At 35.6% G+C, this 12,045-nt stretch overlaps 1 protein-coding gene across 1 annotated transcript in view; it reads right to left on the bottom strand.

Annotated features, from left to right (window-relative positions):
* Positions 1–6,949: 6,949 nt before the first annotated feature.
* ADGB (androglobin) overlaps positions 6,950–12,045 on the bottom strand; it is a 160,537-nt gene continuing 155,441 nt past the window's right edge. Inside the window, exons 34-36 of the mRNA XM_036871938.1 lie at positions 9,192–9,282; positions 8,314–8,497; positions 6,950–7,407 (exon numbers count right to left, since the gene is read on the bottom strand). Of these exons, the coding sequence (XP_036727833.1) occupies positions 7,222–7,407; positions 8,314–8,497; positions 9,192–9,282 (461 nt within the window). The 3' untranslated portion in view covers positions 6,950–7,221. The remainder of the gene's footprint in view (positions 7,408–8,313; positions 8,498–9,191; positions 9,283–12,045) is intronic.

Genomic DNA, 12,045 nt, shown 5'->3' on the forward strand with positions numbered 1-12,045 from the left:
TCCATCAATAGGTGAATGGATAAACAAATCGTTTTATAAGCATATAATAGAATACTACCAAACAATAAAAGGAAATGAACTAATAGGTACATAAAACAACATGGATAAATTTCAAAATAATTATGCTAAGTGAAAGAAGCCAGACAAAAAGAGTACATGTAGTATGATTCTACTTATATAAAAAACTAGCGAATGCAAACTAATCTATCATAACAGAAAGAACAGTGGTTGCAGGGATGAGCAAAAGAGAAGCATAACAAAAAGACAGGAAGAAATGTTTTGTGAATGATGGATATGTTTATTATTACATCAAAACCTATTAAAACTTGTGCTCTTTAAGTATGTGCAGTTTATGTCAATTATACCTCAGTAAGCTGTTAAACATGAGGAAGGAAGGAAAATAGTTTGATATATTTTAAAAAATTTCTAGTGGGCATAAAATATTAAAGAACTTTCAACATGACTCTTAAAAAACATGTATAGTATGGTTTAATTTGTATAAAACTGGACATCTCTGTGTGTATATATGCACACAAATGTATCTAGGAAGATGATCATCAGAATGTCAATAGTTTATCTGAGTGGCAGGATTTCAGATGATTTTTTTCTCCCTTCTTTTATACTTGTTATGCTTTAAGTTTTTTACAGTGGACATGTATAGTTATAATCAGACAAAGCAGTGAAGTCGTTTGAAAAGAAAAATAAAGACCGCCATAAGAAGCTTAAAAAAAAAATAGTGGGTAAAATCTGTCTAACTCTATATAAATTATTAAAGGTAATGAGATGAAAATGAAGCAAATAACATTCAGATAGAAAATAAGAACATACCAGAGAAGTGTGTATTAATCAAAAGAAAAATGTTGTATAGTAAAAATTTTTTAAATTTTAGAGCTTTGAAAAATCAGAAATAGAAAAATAGAAAAGCTCAGAAAAGCAATAGGTTAAAAAGTATAACAAGAAAAGTAGAGAATAAAAAGGTAAAAAAAATTTAAAAATCAAACAAATGATGACAGCAATAAAAAAGATTTGACAGAAGTGATTGATGATTAAAGATAAATAATTTAATTATAAAGACAAGATATGCTTGCAGCTGAATTTCATCTAACTTGAAAAGAATTTAAAATACCAATTACTACAGGTGAACAAAGTGGAGGTTAGGAGCACCAACCCCCGTGCAGTCGAAAATCAAGTATAACTTTTTTTTTTATAAATTTATTTATTTATTTATTTATTTTTGGCTGTGTTGGGTCTTCGTTTCTGTGCGAGGGCTTTCTCTAGTTGCAGCAAGCGGGGGCCACTCTTCATCGTGGTGCGCGGGCCTTTCACTGTCGTGGCCTCTCTTGTTGTGGGACACAGGCTCCAGACGCACAGGCTCAGCAGTTGTGGCTCACGGGCCTAGTTGCTCCGCGGCATGTGGGATCTTCCCAGACCAGGACTCGAACCCTTGTCCCCTGCATTAGCAGGCAGATTCTCAGCCACTGTGCCACCAGGGAAGCCCAAGTATAAGTTTTGACTCCACCAAAAACTTAACTACTAACAGCTTATTGTCGACCAGAAGGCTTATCGACAACATAAACAGTTGACTAACACATATTTTGTATGTTATATGTATTATATACTGTATTCTTACAATAAAGTAAACTAGATAAAAGAAAATGTTATTAAGAAAATCATAAGGAAGAGAAAGTACATTTACAGTACTGTATTTATTGATAATGTAAATTTACATTGTCTGTTTACAAGGTGAATCGTCTGTCAGTACCTAATACATCAGTACTGTCTATATGATACAAAACACTGTAGATGTTATACTAATTACTAACACGACATCAAAAATGAAAAGATAATGTGAAAAAGAAATTTATATTTATTTACAGGTATAGCAATTCATGCACTGATAATAAAGCAGCAGCAATATGATTGCTTTATGGTAGCCTAATGTAATTAATACAAGTGCTTCATGGCAGCTTAGCCTATACACTCATGAATGAATCGACATAAAATTTTTGTGACATACAGTATTATAGTCATATTCATAATACAGTATCGGAAATACTGTTAACAGTTTTTAAAAAGCCATTTACCTGTGATGATAGGCTGGTAGGCAGTTTCTTCAATTATGAGAGAGGCATACTGTATAGTAATATACTATAATTCTTTGAAAGCAAAGTTATAAAACAGTAAGAAAACTAATGCATATTAATTTTATATTAATTATCACTCACCATATGTCTATGTAAGCATAGGCTCTCCCCTTCAATGCAAATCTTTCACAGGATGTCCTACAGGATGAATACTTAGGCGACAGTGATGATGATGGTGACACAAAAGCATCTCATGCAGTGCTTGACATACAGTTATTCGATTTTCACACGAAGACACACACATACACGGCAGATAAGTGTATTAACTGTAAGGCATGATGATTATGTACCATCCATTAAGTGGAAGTGGATCATCATAAAGGTCTTCATCCTTATCGTCTTCACGTTGAGTAGGTTGAGGAGGAAGAGGAGGGGTTGGTCTTGCTGTCTCAAAGGTGGCAGAGCTGGAGGAGGTAGAAGGGGAGGAGGAGAGACAAGCACATTAGGTCTAACTTTACAGAAATACATTCTAATTTCTGTGTGACTTTTTTGCTTTTTCACTTCTCTAAAAGTTTCTGTATGGTTCCAAGCCTTCTTCTACCGTTTGCTTTAGTTTCAGTGCCCGTATCATAGAAAGGTCCATGTTGTAAAGTAAGTCAGAAGCAGTCTTGAATAATTGGAGCCCTTCTGCCAGATTGTCTAATGTCAATCTGTTTTCTGGCACTGCTTCTTCTGTGTCTTCTTCCTCCTCATCTGGCACTGGTTTGGAAGCACTCATCTCCACCAAGTTGTCTTCTGTGAATTCCTCTGGTGTGGTATCTGTTAGCTTTTGAATTTCTCCAAGATCCTTATCTTGAAATGCTTCACCCCACCCCACCGCATTTTTTTGCCATATTCACAATCTCTCTCATGATTTCCTTGATTGGCTCTGTCGTAAATCCTGTGAAGTCATGCACAACATCTGGACACAGTTTTCTCCAGTAGGAATTTATTGTATTGGGCCTTCTGGCTTTCACAGCTTTCTTCTATAACAACGATGGCACATTCAATGGTGTAATTTTTACAGACTTTCATGATGTTCTCTCTATTCGAGTTCTCTTCTATAGCATTAATAATCCTTTCCATAGAGTCCTGTGTGTAATAAGTCTTTAAGTTCCTTATTGTTACCGAGTCCAAGCTTGTACTGCTCACATCACGACAGGCAAATAAGTTGAGAGAAAAGGTGCTGGGCAGGGACTAGAGACTTTATTCAGAAAGCCAGCAAACCGAGAAGGTGGTGGAATAATGTCCTAAAGAACCATCTTAACTTGGAGTAGATTCAGGCTTCTTTTATGCTAAGGGAAAAGGGGAAGTGGGAGGGCTCACGATTAAAGGGTAAAGGCAGATTGCAGACTTTTTGGAGCCACCTGGCCTTCAAGGGAAGCATGACATTTCTTTGTGCTTCTGCTTGCTCATGTTGGCCGGATCACAGGGCTCCTGCAAAACCTTCAAGTTGTTAGCAGGTATTTTTACTTTACCATTCTTATCTCTGCTTATTTGCAAGGTTTCTAGGCTGAAACCTTATCGACAACAAGTAATAGCCATAACTAACCCTGGACCACGGGATGGGAACTTTCTTCGGGAAACTTACTGAGCTATTTGGGCACAAGCAGTGTTTCTCTAATGTTTAACTCTTGACATGCAGGACTAAAGTAATAGAATATATAGGCTAAAGAATGAGGGAGGCAGTTTCAACAGGGTGTTAGTTCTGTTCTTCCTCTGTTACATTATGACCCCTTGATCTAGAGCCTGCATTAGAGCTGTTGTGTTTGAGGGGCAAGTAGACCACTTGAACACCTTCGATGTTGAACTCATGGGGTTCTGCGTGGCCAGGTCATTGTCCAAATATCAAAAGAACTTTAAAATGCAGTCACTTACTGGCAAGGTACTTCCTGACTGACCAATCCAGAAGAAGGGGTTCCAGTGTCCAGACCTTCTTGTGATACAACCAAGACTGGCAGCCGGTGTTTATCTTTTCGCTTCAAGGCTTGGGGGTTAGCAGCTTCATAGATAAGGGCAGTCCTGATAAACCCAACTGCATTTGCACAGAACAGTAGCGTTAGCCTGTTCCTTCCTGCTTTAAAGCCTGGTGCTCGCTTCTCTTCCTTACTAATAAATGTCCTTTGTGGTATTTTTTTTTTCCTAGAATAGATACTTTTGTCTGCATTAAAAACTGTTCAGGCAGATATCCTTTCTGTTCATTTATTTAATGGCTTTTGGGAACTTGTCTGCTGCCTCTAGGTCAGGAGAAGCTGCTTTCCTGTCATCCTGACATTTGTTAAGCCAAACCTCTTTCTAAAATTATCAAACCATCCTTTGCTGGCATTAAATTTCCAGCTTTAGATCCTTCACCTTCCTTTTGCTTTAAGTTGTCATATAATGATTTTGCTTTTTCTTGAATCATATTAGAGTGTATGGGCATGCCTTTCTTAGAGCAATCCTGCCCCCACAGAAAAGCTACATTGTCAATACAGGATAAAAAGGTCTCAAAAACTGCAAAGTTTTCCCACCTGCTGGCATAGCTGCAGTAATGGCTTCACAAATTTCATTTTCTTTTTTTTTTTTTTTACAGTGGTCCTTATTCTGGATTCATTTATCTTGAAATGTTGGGCAATTGCAGCTGCAGACCCCAATCTATGGTACATATCAAGCAATTCAACTTTTTCTTGTAACGTCAGGACTTTTCTCTGTTTCTTGGAGGCACTTTCAGCATCACTAGTGACACTTTGTACGGGTCCCCTGATGTTATTCAAGGTTTACAGTATTGCGCTGAACGCAGTGAAAAATACTCAAATTCCATGAGAGATCATTTTTTACTGCCATATGCATTTTACTGGAGAGACTACTTCTCACATGGAGATGATTAGCATCACATGGCATTTAAAGCAGATACTTACAACACTTGAGCTCACTGCAAAAGCAACAGGAAGTGGCTACAAAATTATTACAGTCAACACTGGGTTGGCCGAAAAGTTCCTTCGGATTTTTCCAGATGGTACAAAAACCCGAAGGAACTTTTTGGCCGAACCAATACTACAGATAATTTTATTGTTATGATTTAATACTACCTTTTTAAAAAATAATTTATTTATTATTTATTTTTATATTTATTTTTGGCTGTGTTGGGTCTTCGTTTCGGGCGAGGGCTTTCTCTAGTTGCGGCGAGCGGGGGCCACTCCTCATCGCAGTGCGCGGGCCTCTCACTATCGCGGCCTCTCTTGTTGCAGAGCACAGGCTCCAGACGCGCAGGCTCAGTAGTTGTGTCTCACGGGCCCAGTTGCTCCACGGCATGTGGGATCCTCCCAGACCAGGGCTCGAACCCGTGTGCCCTGCATTGGCAGGCAGACTCTCAACCACTGCGCTACCAGGGAAGCCCCAAATACTACCTTTTTATGTTTGTTTATATTTCTCTTGACTGCCAAAGGCACCAGGTATGATCTGCAAGTGTTTATTTTGATAAATTTTAACTTTTTATAATGGATTTGTGACATTTCATGGTAGTAAATGATAACACAGACTAGTGTCTACATGTATTTTATGCATTCATGACATATCTTTTTCTTAATTTTTTTTTAATATGTCTGGGCTACACAGTTCATCTGTGAGTTTTTCAAATTGTTGCAAGTCTCCAAAAATTTTTTCCAATATATTTATTGAAAAATATTCATGTGTAAGTGGACCTGCACAGTTCAAACCTGTGTTGAGGGTCAACTGTACTTGAATATCCTGATACACACACGTACACACACATTTTCATGTAGATAGCTTGTATAGTAAAAATCTAAAACCAAAGTAATTAGCTGGTTAAATTATGGTATATTTATACTATGGAATGTTGCACAGCAGTTAAAAAATAATAAATGACTTTTGACTAGATTTTGTATTGTATGGTGAGAAAAATCAAAATAAAATGAAGTATGTATAATTAATCAATTTGTAAAACAAGCCATGATATAATATAAATATTGATGTATAATGACATGAGATAAGTGAAAAGTATGGTAACATCCACACTAGGTTGTTCCCATGGATTATTTGGGAGGGGCTGGTAGATCAGAGGGTTGTGAAGGAAGTGCAGGCAAAGAGTAATAGAGGAAAAATGTATGTGTTTGCATATTTAAATAAGTAGATTTACACATACATATGTATAAAGAATTAAAATTTTAATAATAAGGAATTTAAATAAATGAAAAAAGTGAAATCATCTATCAAAGTGGAACAGCTTTGACTGGTTCAGAAATACTATGGGAATTTTCACCTGAGAAAGTCATGAATTGGAAGTGTGCTTTGGGGGCAGTTTCCTACCACGTGTCTCAGTTAAGGCACTCACTGTATTTTTTTTTTTTAAACTAGCATACAAGAACATGCTCTATGTTACAAAAAATACAATGCTGGTACACATAACAAAGGATGTGTGTGATCACATTCTCAATGCCTGGGTTGCTCTGACTCATTTTTAGAATTCAAACTTCTAGCACTTTGAGTGTGTGCTTAACCTACAAAAGTTCTTGCCCAATGAAGGGGGTTTGTTGACATTCTGCTTTGAAAAAGAAAAGCACAAGTCTGAAGCATACTTTTTATTAAAAATTTTTTTTAAGTTTTATTTATTTTTGGAGTTTTTTTTTTTTTTTTTTGAGTGTGTTTTTCATGCTTCAATCTAGACTCATTCATACAGAGCGTCATCTCTACCCTGTTTAATGATTTTGAAACATATTTTTTAATATATTAACGTCTTAGTTAGAGATGAAAGAGCAATAGCTATTTTTATCATTGTTGAATTTTTCAAAGGCAATCCTGTTGGTTCACTTATGATCCTGTTCTGGCACTAACTAAAAATGAAGCAATTCAGAGTGAGACACATACATTTTATTACATTCCAAATATTTTGAGACTATTTTTATTGAAATTTTAAACTCAAATCATAGCTCTCTGGGAAAAACCAGTAAGTTAACATCAAAACACAGAAACTACTTCTAAGGTGGGAAAACGTCTATTTTCAATTGACCTAATACCTTATTTTCATCAAAAGGCAAAGTTATAGATAATTAAAAGTAGGTTTTCCCTCTCTGGAGGAAAAGGAGTATTGGGCATCTCCTGGTCACTTTTTCTTTCCTTTCTGTTTTTTTTGTGTGTCTGGAGCCGGGACCTTCTTTTCTGGCTCTAGCCGGCTCGCGGCTTCCTCCGCAGCCTGAGACTCCAATCTTTGGCGCTCAGCTTCCAGTAACTTGTTTCTATACTCTTCCCGGATATTGAAGATCTTCTGCCGGGCTTCATCTAAGGAGTCCTAATCCAAACAAACAAATAAACAAAAAACCCAAGCAAATAAGATCGACTGATGATAGAGCCTTATTATGGTTCCATAAAAAACTGCACTCCCTTTCCTCAGGCCAACTGACTCATGTAGGAAATTATTGAAGAAAGATGAAAATTAGGTTATGGTCTCAAATGTTTCTTAGTGCATAAAACATGAGATATCAAAGGGCACATGAGATTTTACAGAATGGTAAATAAAAGAGTCAGTAGGAGAAAAATAAAGAGAAAGGTGAAGAAAGAAATGAGCAGGGATTTTGACAAAGCAACTATCTGCTTTAAATGAATTCAGACATAATCTATATAAAATATGCAGCCGGTGTGTCTCTCACAGTAACTGTGCTCAGTAAGTTACTAGTTCCCCATACATATTGTAACCCTGACAAAATATATCTGATTTGTACTTGAAGAAGTTTAGGTGGTATCTAAATAATACCACCTTTTTTCTTCCTCTCACTTACTTCACCTTCACTTCGTAACGTGGCTGGTGCCACCGACTTCTGAGCCTTTGGGGCGTTCTGTGTAGCAAACTGGGTTGACTCTGAAGAGTTTTGCTACTGCCAGCTTAGGATTTGGCTACTTCAAGTCTGTTAATGTGATCTTTCTTCAGCTACTTTCCGACTTCATAAATATTTTGCTATCGTCTCTGCTTCCATTCTTCCCATTTTGTGGATAAATTTCCAATAGTGTATTTTAGAGGGATTTTAGGGAGTGAGTAAAATAGATGTGTATAATTAATTTGCCAATTCTCTGAGAAGCTGGGAACTAAATGTTTTCAAGACTTCTTTCTACCTGGTTACAATATGATTCTATGATACCTTTTGAATATTACAGAAGAATTTGTCAATTGTGATCCAAGTATATGCCCTTTTAGACTCACCCGCATCTCCCCGTACATCTCCAGAACTTGATCCTTTACTTTAAGCCTTTCTTCTTGCTCAATACCACGAATGCTAAGGAGTCTGGTCCTATACTGTCGAAACTGATGGACCTCCTCTGCCTTTTGCATTGCCTGCTGCTGATTCAGCTCATCCGTTTGCAGCAGAGGATCAGTATTTGTTTTTCTTGATATAAAAACATCAACAGAGATACATAAGTCATTTGGGAACTCTAGCATGAACTTTAGCACTCAAATAATTTAAAATCATGTCAGTAGGGTGGTGGTCTGAATCAAATCAAATATCAGGAGCAGAAAGAATAAATCATTATTTTTACATGGGCTAGGCTCCATTTATTAAGTCACTAATATTTTAGGAAATTATTTTAGGAAAATACCAGCAAAATTAGATGTACTATTTGAAGAGGTGTTTGTGGAATTGGTGTGCGAAGCTATAAGAATATTTTGTAGGTGTTTTCTTTTTAATTTATGAAGCTAAGTAGGTTTGAAAATGTTTTCAAATTGATAAATGTACTTGAATAACTATCTCTATTAATCCTATTGTTTAGTTTTTAAGAAAATTCAATCTAATTAAATAATAACAGCAGGTATGATGGGATTTTTTTGCAGCTCAGCTCACCTTAACCAGGCTACAAATTAAATCTTTACAGAAAACATTTAAATGCTTTTATAACTGACTTTTAATAAAACATTTGGTAAATTTAAGATATAAATTCTGTACTTCTAAAAATTCAAATACACTTAAAATATATTAAGCATTTAATTTCAAATTTTCTGTTGTTTAGCAACTGCCTATTGACAATCTATCCAAAATTCTATGAACACAGATGTCTGCATTAACCATATTTATTAAAACTTACCGTACATATTGACTTAAGTCTACACATTCTAGTTTTTTTCGAATAAGTTGGGGAGACATTTCCAAAATTGTTGGGGATCGTGAATGAGGCCCTGTTGTAAAAAAAAAAAAAAAAGTCATAGGCTTTCAAGAAAGAATCAACAATGACTAGCTAAACGATTGTATATCTTGTTTAAATTGACAATATTTTGGACTTGCCTTGTTTAATATGATTTTAATGTGGTTTAATGACTTTATTGAAACATAATTATATTTTACATTTATCCTCTAGCTGGTGTAACTATACTTATAGTTAAATGAAGGAGATGACAAAATGAATATAGAAAAAGATAAATATGCTCTATAAGAAGAGTAACAAAATTACTCTAATTACAGTTAAATGAAAGCAGAGACCTAAAAAGGTCATATTTTGTTACAAAATTTCATTATAAACAAGTGAAATAAACTAATATTTAAAGAGCTTGGTCTATCTGTGAAAGCTATGCGAAGCACTATGGAGGTGGGATATAAAAATGTTTTAAGACACAGTATCCTATCTTCAAGAAACTTTTAGTCCAGTAGAGTAGGCAATATATAACAGGTGAACGTTGAGAATCAAATATCGGGAGATTTTTACCCAGCGGACTCAAGAACCCAAGAGAATAGTTTTAAGAAAGAAATTTTAGAGACTAAGATATTAACCATTCAGCCTTTCCAGCCCATTTAATCTCTCTTTTAAAAAAATTATTGAAGTGTAATTTACATACCATAAAATTTACCAATTTTAAAAGTATAATTCAATATGTTTTAGTAAATTACAGAGTTGTGCAACCAGCACCAAAATCCTGTTTCAAAACATTTCCGTTATCCAAATAAATTCTTTTGTGCCCTCTTAAAGTCACTCTGCATTCCCACCACAAGCCCCAGGCTTTCTGTCTCTGTAGATTTGCCTTTCCTGGATATTTCATGCAAGTAGGAATCAAAAAATTAACTTTTTAAGAAACTGTCAAATCATAGTGTTTTGATTATTGTTATCTTCACAATAAATTCTGAAATCATGAAGGTAAAATCCTTCCTCTTGGTTCTTTATCAAAATTATTTTGGTCATTCTGGGTATTTGCATTTTCATATAAGTTTTGGGATCAGCTTGTCAAATTCTGTAAAATGTCTACTAGGATTTTGATAGAAATTTATAGATCACTATAAATTTGATCTATCTAAATTCAGTATCTAAACTCAGATACACTGAATTTATAGATCAATTTAGGGAGAATTAATATCTTACTATATTGAGTCTTCTAGCCACAAAGCATGGACTGCCTCTCTCTTTACATCTTTCAAAATTTCCTTCAGAAATGTTTTGTAATTTTCAGTATACAGGTCTTGCACTTTTGTTAAATTTATTTCCATATATTCATTATTGATGCTATTGTGAATGAAACTGTCTTCTTAATTTCATTTTTTGATTGCTCATTGAAATGTAGAAATAAAAATATATTAATCTTCTATCATGTGACCTCACCAAACTCACTTGTTAGTTCTAGATGATATTCTTGGTTCTTTTCCCATGATTTCTTAGGATTTTCAATACACAGGATTGATTTGTCTGACAACACAGTTTTATTTCTTCCTTTCTGATATGGATGTATGGTTAAAGTGGACATCCTACGTTCTTGAAGGTTGAAATCACTATATCTGCTTTGTTACACAGATGTCTTTATTGAATTTTTGGCTTACTTTTTGCTTTTCCTGACAAGTGTCACAGTTTCAAGCAGCTGTGATGTTGGCTATTCCAGTTGTTTGCCACCAAGTTCACTATTCCTTGCAACACTATCCATGGGCATAGAACTTTTCCATGGAGCCTCAAATCAGGTAAATCCTTTTTAGCACTGGCAGCAAGACTGCTGGTTCTCCTGGCTACCATGCTACAGACCTTGGGGCTGATGAGGGAACCTCACGTTAATATGCAATAGTAGGTAGGCTAACTGTGGTAGACAGACTAATGGACCTCCGAGGACATCCATGTTCTAACCTCTGAAGCCTATGAATATGCTACCATACAAGGACTTTGCAGATGCAATTAAGGATCTCGAGTTGGGAAGATAATGCTGTATTAGTCAGCTGGGCTAAACCCTTGTAAGGGAAAAAGAGAGGAAGGTAGAAAAGGTAGAATCCAAGAAGGAGATGAAGTGATGGTCATAGAGGAAAGAGAGAGAGGGGGAAGGAAAGAGAGACAGAGGGATAGACAGAGGGATTTGAAGATGCTATGCTGCTGGCCTTGAATATAAGGAGGGAGCCGTAAGCCAAAGAGTCAATGGCCCTAGAAGCTGAAAATGGAAACCGATCCTCTCCAAGGGCCTCCAGGAGGAATGCTGCCCTGCCAACAGCTTAACTTTAGAATTTCTGCCTTCTAGAACTGCAAGTGTTAAGTCACTAAGTTTGTGGTTATTTGTTACAGAAGTAACAAGAAATTTATCCAACTAAGTTAATTTATATTTTTTTGTTTTTATTTTTAATAAATATTTTTCATTTAGTTGTACACCCTCAGAATTTTGAAATGTTTCTTAATCTTTTCCAGTTTATCATTGCTTTTGGGGAGAGGATATGTCAAGTCTTCTCTCTGCCATGCAAAAAATCCCGCCCTCCCACTGGCTGTTTAATCTTGCTTTTCACGTGTGGTTGTAATAGTCTCCAGGAATATTGTAAAGTGTTTAATTTATAACAACTTGTTAAACGGGATTATTCATAGAAATATAATCTAATGTAAAACTTTAAAAACATAAAAAGCAGTAACATCAAATTAATTTTCCATTTTTCAAAAATATCATGCTTTTATAGGCATGATACCCGTGAGAAATAAAGAATATAGTAGTACA

Source organism: Balaenoptera musculus, chromosome 12 (assembly GCF_009873245.2).
Source record: "Balaenoptera musculus isolate JJ_BM4_2016_0621 chromosome 12, mBalMus1.pri.v3, whole genome shotgun sequence".
Lineage (NCBI taxonomy): Eukaryota > Metazoa > Chordata > Mammalia > Artiodactyla > Balaenopteridae > Balaenoptera > Balaenoptera musculus.